This window comes from Xiphophorus hellerii, chromosome 6 (genome assembly GCF_003331165.1).
Source record: "Xiphophorus hellerii strain 12219 chromosome 6, Xiphophorus_hellerii-4.1, whole genome shotgun sequence".
Classification (NCBI taxonomy): domain Eukaryota; kingdom Metazoa; phylum Chordata; class Actinopteri; order Cyprinodontiformes; family Poeciliidae; genus Xiphophorus; species Xiphophorus hellerii.
In genome coordinates this window covers 8231573-8245660 of record NC_045677.1, presented here as the reverse complement: position 1 = coordinate 8245660, position 14088 = coordinate 8231573, and the positions used below count along the sequence as shown (strand labels likewise).

At 38.0% G+C, this 14088-nt stretch overlaps 1 protein-coding gene across 3 annotated transcripts in view; it reads right to left on the bottom strand.

The window, feature by feature from the left end:
- Positions 1-108: 108 nt before the first annotated feature.
- The window catches only part of slc6a9 (solute carrier family 6 member 9), a 78203-nt gene continuing 64223 nt past the window's right edge, over positions 109-14088 (bottom strand). For all 3 annotated transcript variants that reach the window (XM_032565892.1, XM_032565891.1, XM_032565893.1), the window contains 6 exons: positions 13359-13596; positions 12125-12259; positions 11931-12030; positions 9955-10055; positions 8638-8808; positions 109-7698 (listed from right to left, as the gene is read on the bottom strand). In XM_032565892.1, the coding sequence (XP_032421783.1) occupies positions 7423-7698; positions 8638-8808; positions 9955-10055; positions 11931-12030; positions 12125-12259; positions 13359-13596 (1021 nt within the window). In that variant the 3' untranslated portion in view covers positions 109-7422. The remainder of the gene's footprint in view (positions 7699-8637; positions 8809-9954; positions 10056-11930; positions 12031-12124; positions 12260-13358; positions 13597-14088) is intronic.

Below are 14088 nucleotides of genomic sequence, written 5' to 3'. Positions count from 1 at the left end.
CTTTATTAAGAAAATAAGCTAGTTTAGTACTTAAAATAAAAAAGCTAACACAAGGAAACGCATTTTAACTTCACGTGTCCTATTAATTAAAAACACACACACAGAAAGTGATCTTTAAAATAGATTTTATTTACCATTTTGTAATTCAACAGTTTACGATATACAGGTGACAGGACTAAAGACAGTTCAATGGATTTTGGCCCTAAAGGTTGAAGAACAAGAAAGAACACACATGGTTAGATAAATACACTGACAGATATATATATACATATATATATATATATGATAGAAGGTACTGTGTTCTCTTTTCAACCTCTCCATCCCACCAAATGCAACACTGCAATTTCTCTCCGCCGTAACCTTGGAAAACAAATCATTTTCTGTTCTTGTGCTTTTATTCGTTTAAGGAAAACAAATGGAAAATTTCTATATTCTGTTCTTAAAGAGAGAAAAAAAACCCAACTAAAGTGCTGCAGTATGAATGTGCTCGTACGAAGAGTAGTAAGAAATTCAAGAGGTAAAGTTCTGTCACTTACATGAAACCACAGAGATGCAGAAGGTCACAGTTTAGAGTTTTTCTTATCGCCACGTTTCCGTTTGTCTGCTCAAGAAAAATAAAAAATCCTAAGTGTGTATATTTTTCATCAACATCAGTGTTTGTGGAGAGATGATGTCAGCGATTACTTAATAGTAGCTGGAGACCTGGATCAATTCTGTTTTTCTCTAGAAGTAGTTTAGGACATTTGGAACAGTGGAGCACCAAGCCTGCCACAATCAGAAAGAAATACAGAAATAATTCAGCCTTTATGCAAAGTAAAACATCCAACAACAAAAAAAGAACTCTAGATAATTATGTTGGCGTATGAAGAGGAATATATAATCAGTAATCATCCCTACTGTTTTGTTTTTGATGATGCTTTTATTTACTCACTTCCATGTTTATTTCTGTACCGGTTTACTCTCATTGATTTTATTTTCCCAAATGCCTTCAATATTGTGCTTCACTTCGTCAGAAAGCTGACACTTTTAGATTCAGATTTTTAAAAATTCTTTACTCTTTTTTTTTTTTTTACTTTACTGACCGTAATAAACAAAAAGATTTAAAAGAAAGACAATATTGAAAAAGCTGGGAGGGAAAAAAAAAAAAATCAAAGAAAAGAAATACAAAACTAAATATGTCCTTATATAAGTAAGTACAAATGAAAGAAAATACATAAATGTACATTTAGAAGGATACAATAAATAAACTAGTGCAGTTAAAAATTTTAATACAAATGTCAGTTTATTCCATATTGCGAGGATAATCGTTAAAAGTCTTATTTTTTTTTATCATTTGTTGGTGGTTTTGCAGTCAAACTAGTTCAATTTATTTCTGCATTTACTCTTGATCGTGGCAAACATGACTCTCCGTGTTGAGCACACGACAGTTTACGTTTCCGACACGTTACGTCTCGGATCATTTGACTGCAATGTTACCAAATGGATAACACCTCCCGCCTACAACATCGCACAGAAACGCGAAGGTGAAGTTCTGAGTGCGGATCCAGCCTCGGCTGCAGAGTGATTTTGGTGTCTATGTTCTGCTTTTCACACAATCCCATCGACAGGAACAGCCAGACGGCTCAAAACTAAGGCGGCCGCACGCCAACACCAAGTTAAACACTGAAATATTGTTGGCACTGCACAGCGTTAAAACAGCTTACAAGATGTAATACTGTTAAGGGAAAAAAACAAAACAACAACAAGAAAACAAAAGCATTGTGATGCATGTGTCTCCATTCTGTTGCAGTTCAAGTTTCAATCCAAAGCTTTTTTGTTTGGCAATGTTTTTTAATATCAGCTGGCTTTTTTTTGAAAAAAATAAAATAAAATAAAAACTTCAATGGGAACAATTTCAAAAACAAAGTGTCATGAAAGATGGATAAACAATTCCTAAAATCCGAAGATAACAATAGTCTTCTCTCTCAACTTCTAGCACAAAATCTGTTCATTTCTCTTTTTTTTTTTTTCCACTAACGGTTTTCACTGGGCGTTAGTAGAATAGCACAGAGTTAATTCTTGTGGATTACGGGGTAACATGGACATCGACGCTGACAGCAGCCTGCTCTACATGCAGGTTTCTGCAGCGAGAGCTAATCTATTACACATGTAATACATAACACACCTGACATCGTCTACATCACACTACCAGAAACATGACAAGTGAAAGTCAGTCAAAGCCCGCTCTCCCTCGGATCCACGGAAACACAAACCCGCTCGCACTGAAGCAAAAGCAAACACAAACACAGTCTGATTATGTCGTTTCTTTTTGTCTTTTTTTAAATTTTTTACATTGCTGTACAATAGCAGGAGAAGATGAGGGTCCAGGAGAGTTAGTAAGGGGATCGGTAGAAGACAGGCCGACAAACGAACAGGACGATGCCTGAGCTACATGTTTCCCACTAGATACTGAGCAAAATACCTTCTTCTTTCGTCTTTCAGCAAGCAAAACCCTATTTTTTAATGATTTTTTTTTTTTATTTAATGACGCTAATCAAGAGATTTAGAAAGAGGATGATACTTCCTGGGGTCAAAAGGCACCTGCTTTTGCTTTGCCTTAATATATATTAAAAAGGAAACGTAGTAAAATACCCCATATGGCTGGAATGATTGGTGTTAAAATATCCAGAGCATTTCTCTAAGCTTCTTCTAAACTTTTCTGTACAAAGGCAAGTTAAAAGGCTGGATCACAATGTGTGCTTGTTTCAGAATGTCCACTGTGCTTCTTTGCATTTAACCTTATGTGCTCTTATTTCTCTTATTGTTGCTCTATTAACACGTCTCTCTTTTTCCCCTCTGTTTGGGCATGTCGGTCTTGTGTTTCTCCCTCTATTTAAATATTGTCAGCATTACTCCATCTTGTGGTCTGTTGGAGCAACTGCATTCCCAAATTAAAAACTATGCGTATGTGCAAATGTAACCCAAAGAAGTGCTTTCGGATGTCTTCCAGAAGTTGCAAAACAGCAACTTCCTCAGAGAGGTTCACCATTTCTAGATATGTGCTTAGTTGTGCTAGACTCAGTCAAAGATGAAAATAAATGTTTTTCTGATAAGGAGATTGTATTAGCTTTGCAAAAAAGATTAACACATAATTTATGTTCAAAACACCTTTAAAAAGGATCATTCTATATTTTTGTTACTGTTAGGTAGTTTAAGTGCTGCTAGGCTGTCGGTTCGGTTCGACAACACAGTTTTTTTTTTTAAGCAACAACAAAAATAAAATAAGTTTTGACTGGGAATGAGCCTTTATGTGATTCTCATGGCATTTAAAACCTTCACCTAAAAATGCCACAGTTTCACGGTATTAATTTAAGTATAAGTTTATACCATGGCCTAACCGCTCTCATTTAAAACGGATCAAATTTTTCCCTCTAAAGAAATACATAAAATTACTTTGATTCTTAATGCATCGTTAACATTATTTATAACATTAATTTAGTTTGATTTTGATACACGGATTTAAGCCATAACATATATGAAACATACCAACTAAGTTTAGCAGTAGTACTTATTTAATGAGAAGAATGTTCTAACTTTTTTTTAGCATTTTGCTCTTTATATATGATGGACCTCCACTTAAAACTGCCTGTTTTTTTATTTTTTATTTAAGCACCAAAAATATCTTAAGCAGAATAATCTGTAAATATGTGAATCTATAAACATGAACCACAAACAAACAGGAAAACAGCAAGCTGATCTTAGCTAGCTAGTTCATTAGCTATCTCATTTGATAGCTAGCCTGCAGTTGGCTGGTTAAAAGTTTAAAAAGAGTGAAGAATGGTGTACTTTTAGTTCCTACAACCCAACGGTCTCATGTTTTGTCAGCCAGAAATATTTCCAGACAATTTTTTGGCCTTACAAGTAAGGGTAGTAGCTTTTTTACCCCAGCTAGCTAAAAACGGTGCACCTCTGTGTTACTTTTTGCTTCATACGCTCTACAGTCACTGGGAATTTCTTGGGCACTGCAAAAAACTTTTTTTTTTTTTACTGCAGGAATGGAATGCTAAACAGTTTTTGGGTTTTTGAACATCATTTTTTAAATCCTAGGTGTACTTTGAAACCGGCCCATGCTTCGTTACAGCGAAGGAGCAAAATGGTTCGAGTTCTTTTCGCCTCAGTAGGCGAAATATAGCTCTGAACTTGTGGCCTGTTTCAAATTGTTTTTGCAAGTTGTTTTAGGGCAACTTCTATCAACAAAGCAAGCTAATACTAACATTTCTCTCTCCATTTGACACGTTTAAGTACTGAAATGTCACATTCACTTACAGGGATTGTACAGTATTAAGTGCACTGTGAATTTATAGGAAATGTTAGAAATGCAAATTATTTACCCTAGCAATTTAACGTTTCATATGAACAGCAGCCAAATCAATCAAATCTGAGGTTGGCTGGGGATCTATGATATTTAATGTCATAAATCCAATTTGAGTATTCGGTTAGATTTTTCTCACAAGGAACTCGGGAATTCAGACTACAGTAATGCTCGAAAATGTTACTGGCTAGTGTCAAAATTTTTGTCACCCAATTTCTGTTCTTTGCTCCGTAGCCTATTCACTTCTTCCGCTAAATTCAGCTAACTGGCAGTGCAATGTTTGCAGCTAATTCCAACCAGGAAGTAGTCTATTTCTACATAGGAATGTGCAGTATAACTCTCCACTTGAAGTTCAAACATGCTCTCGATGCTCGCTGAAGCATCGCAGTCATAAAAACGTGTGTCAACCTGAGGAAACGACGTCACGGTGAATGTAATCTTTAAAAAAAGTGGTCTCTGCCAATGAAACCAAAACCATTACACCATGCGGAGTCACAAAATGACATTGTAAAGTTTCGGATGTAGATGTGCGGATGGGGTATAATTATAAGTCCCACGAGGGTCGGTTCTGTCTTTATAAACGCCACGCGACACGCCGCTGAACCGGACAGTTCCCGGTCAACACTCAGCCCAACAACCTGCATCAGAAAGAGGTCTCTCCAGTCTAAGAAGAGGAAACCAGGTAAACATGGTTAATCACAAATCTATAGCTTTTACGTTTTGTACAAAATAAACATATACTGTCTTTATTATTATTTACTAAGTTACTTTACAAGGAGAAGTAAAAAGACGACATCTACAGAGAGAACAATAACCGTCGCAGCTACATAGAAAACTACAGATTTCGCTGCAAAAGTTTAAGTCCGTTGTCTTCTGGAAACAAGCGGCATCTCTCTGCCTTCTGTTTCCCTAACGGCTTGGCTCAGAGCTTGAAAACAAAGAGTCTCGTAACACACTTAAGGGTTCCACAGACGGCAAAGGACCAACACGTACTGCTTCTGTTTCTAAAGCGTAAAATGTGCAACACCCATGTAACTCAGGTTGCATGCCAGATGGGGGCAGACGACTACGAACCATTAGACACCGACTATAGTACACAGGTTTTTCCTTCAGAGATCACATCCTAAGACGCACTTCACTCCAAAACAATGCCTGGAAGACTTAAGAAGAGATGGCACTTCAGTTTGTCTGCTGAGAGTTGCATCCACTCACATTGCGTGCATATGTGGGTGTTTTCATACAACGGGTAAAATTCTGTGGTTTTAGTCGCTGTAACAGTTTCCACAGGCAAGGAACCGCAGAGTTTACCTTCACTTGGACCCTGAGAAATGGGGCAATAGGACCTCTTCTATCAAAAATGAAGCAAAAATGCTTGTGAGAATGAAAAGACAGCGTTACAGTACAGTTCATTATTATTATTATTATTTTTTTTTAAATCTAAGCAGCTTTAGTGAAAAACAAACTACTGGGGAAATTCCCGCAGAAGATCAGTCTCAAGTGCTATTCATATTCTTGGGTGCAGTTAAATATTTGTGCTCCGTGTGGTTCATTTGAAGAATAAGCAGCATAAGAAAACAAGAGGCTTAGTCCTAAACTGAAATCAACTAAATCTGAGGTCACTGTGTGCTGTGGAAAATGCTCTATTTAGAGTCTATGTACGGAAGGCAAAACCTGCCATAGTCAGTGAAAACAGAAATTGATAAATGGCTCAATAGAGCAATTAATGGACCGACAAAAATCCAACAAAAACGATTGAGATATTTGAAACATTTCTTTTACAGAATAATAAAATGGAGAATTGTCACTTTATGCTTATTTTCTTAGTTATTTATTCCTTATCATTCGTTTATTTATTTGTATTTTTAAGACATGCTTATTTCATGTTTTATATTATTGTTCATTTAATTTCAAAAGGTTCCATTTTCATTGATTGCTTTTTCTTATCACTGGTCACAAAAGAAAAAAATAATAAGGAAATAAATGGTCATATGTTAATGATAAATCTTTGAAGAATAAAATTGGTGGCCATATATTTTTTTTAAATGTAATCATACTCAACATTTTAGAGAGAAACACTAAATGCATGTAACAAGTAAATGAATCGAAACATGAAAACAACGCACAAGTGTGTAAATGAATATATATATATATATATATATATATATGTAACAGAATTAAATAAAATGACACGAATTATTACAAATATTGGATATTTTGACAGCTAAAAACAAAATACAAAAATCCAATTTATGCGACTTCTTACGCCATCGTATGTTTGGGTGCATTTGGTGCCATATTAGTTTATTCACTGGGCCATTTATTTCTTTCTGTTTGAGTAAAGCAGGTTCGATCCTTCACGTCTACTAGTGCGATTCGGTGTGTCCGCCTCTTTTTCTGGCTGCAGAACGAAGCTTATTTCCATTTTTTCCGTGCCAGATGCCAGTGCCGACACGGTTCGCTGTTCCCCCCTCGCCCCTCTATGCTACAGCACCACATCAGGTCTCCGGCTGTCTGACCGCCGCCACTACGAAGTCGTCCGTCCCGAACGGACCTGGCCGACTGAATACCGGAGAACGGCGCGCGTCTCTTTGCGACTACGCGCACAAAACGAGCACATTGCAGCTCCACGATCTACTGTACCTCTAACTGCTGATGATGAGGATGACATTTACACGTTTTACACCAAAAAGAAAAAAAAAAATGAAATGAAAGGAAGAACAAACTCCATTATTAAATTATGCGGTACAAATCAACAACTCACTCCCGGCACACATAAACGCACGCTTGCACGCTTGTGGCTTACAAGCAGACCTTTTGGATGATGACCCAAATTCCTTGGTCCTTTCATTTTTTTTCTTCTTCTTCTTTTGTCTAGAGATAACACGCAGACAGATAGAAGAGGTTAGGATAGATATAATAAGCCCTTACAATATGTAAAGGTCTCCAGCGAATGGGATCTCCCCCACAGAGGACTGTGGGAAAGTAGGGAGAGGATGGAGGAGAAGTGAGGAGAAGGGAGGAAGAGAAGGAGGAGACGGTGGCCCAGTAGCGCTGACAGAGAGAGGCGGCGTCTATGCACTGGGGTTGGGGTTGTTGTGTGTGTTGGTGGAGCCGTTGCTTCCCTGGATGGTGAGGCTGATCTCATCCTTTTTCTCCGTCTCCTTCGCTTTCTCCTCCTCCTTGTGCTCTTCTCTTAGCTCCTCCTTCTCCTTCTCTTTCTCCTTCTTCTCCTTCATGGGCCGGGCCTCGATGGTGTCAGCGGGGGCCGTGGGGGCGTAGCGGCCTGTTCTGTGCTCTGCCAGGGCCGGGCCCCACTTCGGATGTGCTTGGCAGGCGTGCTTCAACCGCTGGGAGGAAAAAAGGTGGAGAGAGAGAGGGACGTAAACGTCAAGTTGAAACCGCAAACTTTAGCGCATCGCTTTTAGTCTGTGCAACACAAAATAGTCTAAAATCGAGAACAGTAAGGAAAGTGACAGATTGTTTACGAATAAGAACCTCAAATGTAGCTTTGTCTTTTTTTCCCCTTTTACTCAGATACCCCATCTATGTACGCCGACAGGCTGGACGTGGAGAGCGTTAATCAGAGAAACAGCCATGAAGATCATGGTAACTCTAGGGGAGCTGTACATCCATGATATTTTACCGTTTTCTTAGGCATAAAAATCCGAAAACAACATGTCTTATTCCATTCACATCACTCTGTGGTTACTTTGTGTTGTTGGCCTATAGCACATGGAATTGCGATAAAATATTTACAAGTTGGAAAGAGTTTGAAGAGTGCAAAAGATTTTGCAGAGGGCTTTACTCTATGTTTTGTTGAGCACATTTTGTTCTTACTTTTTAAAAAAACAAACTAGATTAAAACCTCTGGTTTCCAACAACGTTACATCACTATTCAGGAAAAGCCTCCGCTGGCCTCACCGGCAAGAACCGAGGCTTTCTGTTGTCATCAACACACCAAGCTGATGCAGTAGAAGATCACAGCATTCCCCCAAGCAAAACAATAATAATTTGTTTGGCCAATTCTGGATTGCAGAACCTCTGCAGCTACAAGGCATCACACGGCACCAAAACTGATGGAGTTTTTGTTTTTCCTTTTAAAATTTAAATTGTGTATTTCCATTAACTTTTTGCTTCGCAAATGATAAAATTTTAGGTTTGACAACTTTCCGATTGAAGCTGAAGAAAATAGCACTCGGATGACTTTTACAAACATATTAACTTGAAAAAAATATGTTTTTTAAAAAAATTTTTATTTATGTTTGAGCACAGGTTTCATACTATACCTCTCTAAAGGTGGCCCCTGGAGACCTGGAAATCTTGTACAGGCCATATATGGGTATGCAAATCACTGAGGACAGGGCCATGGCGAAGCCAATAGCCAGGGACCAGCCGGGATACACGTAGTCATTGTAAGTGATGGGCTTGTACTGGATGACCGTGAAGATCAGGATGAACTGCAGACACACGGAAAGAAAAACACATTTAACAACGTCTTATAGCAGCACCTTCACATTTCAAGGAGTTTTAAAGAAACGTAACATAAACTGCACTTGAATGTTGTTGTTTCTTTTGTAAAATGTCCTTAGAAATATATACACACAATTACATATTTCGCCAATATGATTTTTCATTTGGATTTAGAAGTGCAGGAACTTTACCGTTCAATTGATTTTCAGCGCTGAAAACGTATCGAACACGTTCACTTGATGCTCATTCAATACTTTCTAGAAAAGTCTTTGTTGGTAATGAGTGTTGGGGAAAGTACATCCTCTTCTTCTTTTACCGACTTAAGACAGACGGCAGCCGACTTAAAGAGACTTTTAAGTCCTACTGGTGAAGGACATTGTGTCCGATTCCCCATTTCACTTCAATGAAAACCATTCGCATAAAGTTTAAATACCAGAATCTTGTTTGTTTTACAACTTTAAAAATTTAGACTTTGTTAGTATATATTAGCTACATTCAATATGTTCTAGAATTGATTAGATCATGTATATAATAATTAATTTAAAGGCATATGCATACAACATGAGTTTTTAAATAAAATCAAGCAGGTGTAAATGCATGAAACTTAACTCTGCTATGAATCATTTCTGTAACAAACTGTTTCACTTTGTTTTTGTTGTTGTTGTTTTTTTACCAACACCTGATGTCCTATGAAAAATTGTGACGCATTCAATACCTCAATACTTATTTCACCTGCTGCGTAACACAAAAACAAGCCAAAGAAAGGATTTCATTCTCTCGCAGCTCGCAGGAAGTTAAAAAAATCACAAACCCAACACCCGAGGTCAGAGGAAGCTTTAACAACAACACATTTCTCAGCTGACAGAGTGGGAATGAAAGGACTAATTTGGCTGTTTGGGAAATACTATTGACTGTAGCTCCATGCTTTGAGAGATTTAGACTGCAAAGAAAGGCAGTGAGCGAGGAGATTATCCGGAATGTAGGCCAGGTCCCCAACAACTGGTCAACAAGTCAAGAAACGTTTCTCTCTCTCTTTTTAAAAAAAAAAAACATTCACTCTACTGAACCACAGCGTTCCTGGCTTCACATCACACTGTGTGTGTGCGGGGGTGTGTATGTGTGTGTGAACTTACAGAGATAATGACAGGTGAGATGAATCTCCAGCAGACTTTGAAGAAGAGAGGAGGAGGGAAGCCCAGCATCATCTCAACATCCTTGAAGTAGTTCCTGTGACCTGGAAAGAGGAGGAAATAAATGTTCATCCAGGAAGACAAGTCTTACAAAGACTCCTATCCTTCATCCTTTTTTTTTTTTTTTACAAAATTCTTAACATCTATTTGTGTGTTTTGTGTTTTTTTTTTTTTTTAGGTTTTTCAGGGAACAAAATCTTGATGCATCGATCCTTTTTTTCCCTGCCTGTTGATACTCTGACTTTAGCTGATCTATATTGCTGAAAGCGTTTCAAACCCTCGGTGCCTTTGCTCAGAATAACAACGACTCTCCTGACGCTTCTGCTTAGCTCAGCTGACAGGTTTAGTGGTGGAATCACAGTGCTAATTAGAGGGGAAATGCCCCCGCTGGAAACCGGCGGATGAGTCATCTTCAAAAACAACCGAACAGTGACTGCAGGTTAATTTACGCGAACAAGGGCTCTGATGAGGCGATTAATTGTTTCAGAAATCTGGAATGTTTAAATAGGCCGGATCAGTTCATGAGTTGGAACTTGTGTGTGTGCTGAATTAGAGCTTTTGTTCCAGGAATCACACTATTGTTCATGGTCAAAATTACAATGAGGAGTCAGACGTTTGCTGTCTGTGTGTTTTAAGCAGAAAAGAGAATACCTCACCAGCTTCTTTGTTGTATCTCTTACAATTTCAGCACAGTGGTTCTGCTCTTATTAGGATATAGTGTCTTGCAAAAATACTTTTACACCTTGAACTTCCTCCCATTTGAACAACAAAGTATGTGTTTTGCATGCAGGGCAAAATGTTCTGATTTGGACTTAGGGGACTAGAGCAGCTTCTTAAAAATGTTTGCCGTGTCCTACATGGCCTGTAGCAACAAAAACACCAAGAAGAAAACAAAAAAACATCATTTTTCTTTCAGCTTTAGACTTCTGCAGCTCCTCCTAATGAATTTCTTAGAAACTTTGGTAACACTTTATTGGAAGGGGTGTGCATAACACCGACATAATACTGTCATAATCATGATATAACACTTGTTATTAAGGAGTCTTCACGAATGTTTACGACTGTTGACGTGAAATGTCATTCAGTAAATAATAAATAATGCAAGTTTTAGTACAACGTTGCATTAAAAGTCTCATTATTCACAATGACACTATATGACAACGGTCAGACATTCCTCACGACTCCTTCATGTTCACAAGAGGAGTTGTGTTATGTTTATGAAAGTGTCATGAAAGTCTTATGCACACCACTTCAAATAAAGTCTTAGCGAAACTTCATAATTATGCTTTCTTAACTTGGTTGAGGTGGACGGCCGTGTCTTGGTAGGTTTCCAGTTGTGCCATACTTTTCATATTTTTCAGTCCCCGTCAGCCACACTGTCTCTTTGCTAGTGAGTCAGTATGTCATAATGAGCCAATTTGTCCAAAATTGGAAAATTCATGTTACGTCAGTTTTCCAATTTATGTAACACTAGGACAGATTAACAATGGATCTTCAGATTGCTCAGGTATTGTCAGATATATTGTGTGTTGTGACAAATCCCTAATATAACAGTTAAGGGTTTAATATATAACTATATATAAAATAATATATAATCTTCTGCTGAAATAATTTAGAAGTCCACCGAACTACAAAAACAAAAACACAAAATACACTAGACATTTTTATAGTATGACCTTATATACACAATAAACTGCATCCTTTAAAACCTTCCATGCTTTTACTTTTCTACAGGCATGCTTGTGCTGACGAGTTCTCGTCTGCTCTGAAACGCGAGACCTGAGTAGCAACAATTAGCCTAGCATAGCTAAATAAAAAGAAAATTCAGTCAGATTTTGGTTGGTTTGTATAACAACAAAAAAATATATTGCTAACAGTAACATGCTGGACATTATAGGCTTGATTGTCACCCTACTTACCATAGATATACATGATGCAGATACACATGATGCAGGAGATGATGACCAGAGAGAAACTGGCAGCGTAGTTGTCCATCAGCAACAACCAATAGATTCCTGCCTGCAAAAAAAAACAAAAAGCAAGACTTCGCTGAAACGCGTCGCAAACAGGAGAAAATGATTAAAAACATTGCGGCGGCGGCGGCATGTCTCACCTGCGTGGTGAGCGGGACGCCCAGCAGGAAACCCACGACGGCCACCGAGAGTGTGACCACGGTCTTGTTTCTGATAATCCAGTCTGTGCCGATCTCGTCCACGATGGCCGTCACCAGCGTCTCCAGCAGGCAGAACTGTTGCAAGAAAACAAGAAATAACAAAAAAAATACAAGAACAAGGTTTAGGGAGTGAGTTCAAACTGTGGATTAGAACTGGAAAAGCTCCTGCTCAAATTCATCCCCAACATACTGAGAGGAGAGCAAACTGATCCTCGACATGGACGGTCCTCACACGCTGGCTTTTTCTGCGCCCGCTGAGCGGAAGAATGTCATTCAGACTTTGACATTTTGGTGGGGGAATAATGTTAATGTTAAATATGTGAGTTTGACTATGGAGATTTATAATACCAGTATTTTGTCTACATAAAAAAAAAACCTAATTATAAGCTCTAAATGTGTAAAAACACTTAAGAAAACCAACTTTATTAAAAATTTATGTTTATATATCCTCATTTGTGCTCAACATTTCACAATTATGAGTTTGATAATTGTAAAAAACATAATAAAAATGTATAAATCCAATTAAAGACTAACATATGATTAATATTATAAGAATCAGTGCAGTGAGAGGCAGTGACAGTCTCATGTTGGGGGATAGTTTTCACACAAATCAAATAAATAATGTTTCAGGATTTTCCAGCTAAACCATCAGTGAAGAAGTTAGCGATGCTGGACACAACTAGTGGCAAAACTGGACAATAATCCAACTAGCTTGTATAAAACCGTAAATTATAAGGTTTTGTAATAAATAAATAAATAAATAACATATTTTCTATTCTGTTAAAGTTCCAACTTCCACTAATAAAAAAACCCTGAAATGAAATATCTATAAACTAAGATCTACATTTGGTGTTTTCTCTTGTTCTTCTCTCTTTCCCATTTTGAAAGAGACTTTATCTCACCTTATATTTACTTTAATCATCATAAGAAATAAGATATTAATGGGCGAAAATAAACACTGCTGTTATTGTATGAGGAAAGGTTCTGCAAATGCTTTAGGCCAAAGTAAATCTTCTAAAAAGAAAAATGGAGTCTCAAACAAAAATACTAATCTGCTGGTTTACCAGTGTTGTCCTCAACTCCATCGTTACCTTTCAGTACCTCCTGTTTAAGTTTCATTCATATTTCCATATTTCAATAATAATAACAATAATAAACCTTAGCCTGTTCTCACCTGAGTTCCCAGCCCCAGGAGGATGAGCATGAAGAAGAACAGCAGCGACCACAGAGGTGAGATTGGCAGCAGGGTGAGGGCTTCAGGGTACGCCACGAAGGCCAGGCCGGGTCCGTGATCAGCCACTTCAGACACCGGGACATTCAAGTGGTGCGCCATGAAGCCCAGGATGGAGAAAATGACGAAGCCGGCGTACACACTGGTGGCACAGTTAGTTATGCTGATGATGATGCTGTCTCTGTGTATCGGAAAAGGGAGGAAAAGACGCAGAGACTTTTGGTAAACCGCAGGGGAACATGTTGTTCTGATGGTGATAACACTATTTTGCAGTTCAGTGTCCATGCCAAACACTGAGGGTGAATCAAGAAACGGTCTTATTTGGTTGCAAAGCAAATACAAAACAACTAGAGAAGCTCCGAATTGTCCAATAATTTTTCCGTTTCCTTAAATGGATCAAATCGAAAAACTTCCACCATTTTTAATCTACAAACAAAACACACCAACAGCTTTTGCTTTGATGAACTTTTTGAGTTGAATCAAAAGCTGACAGATAGCAGGTAAGGCCTGATTTGTGCATACTCTTGGAAAAAGATTTGGAGTAGGGATGCACAATGTCGGAGTCGATATGCCGATGTACTAAAACTCATTTGGCAGATAACCAATACCAATACCGATATTGTTTTTTCCCTAAACCTGCTTACTGAAACTATATGGTTTTTTGGAAACTATA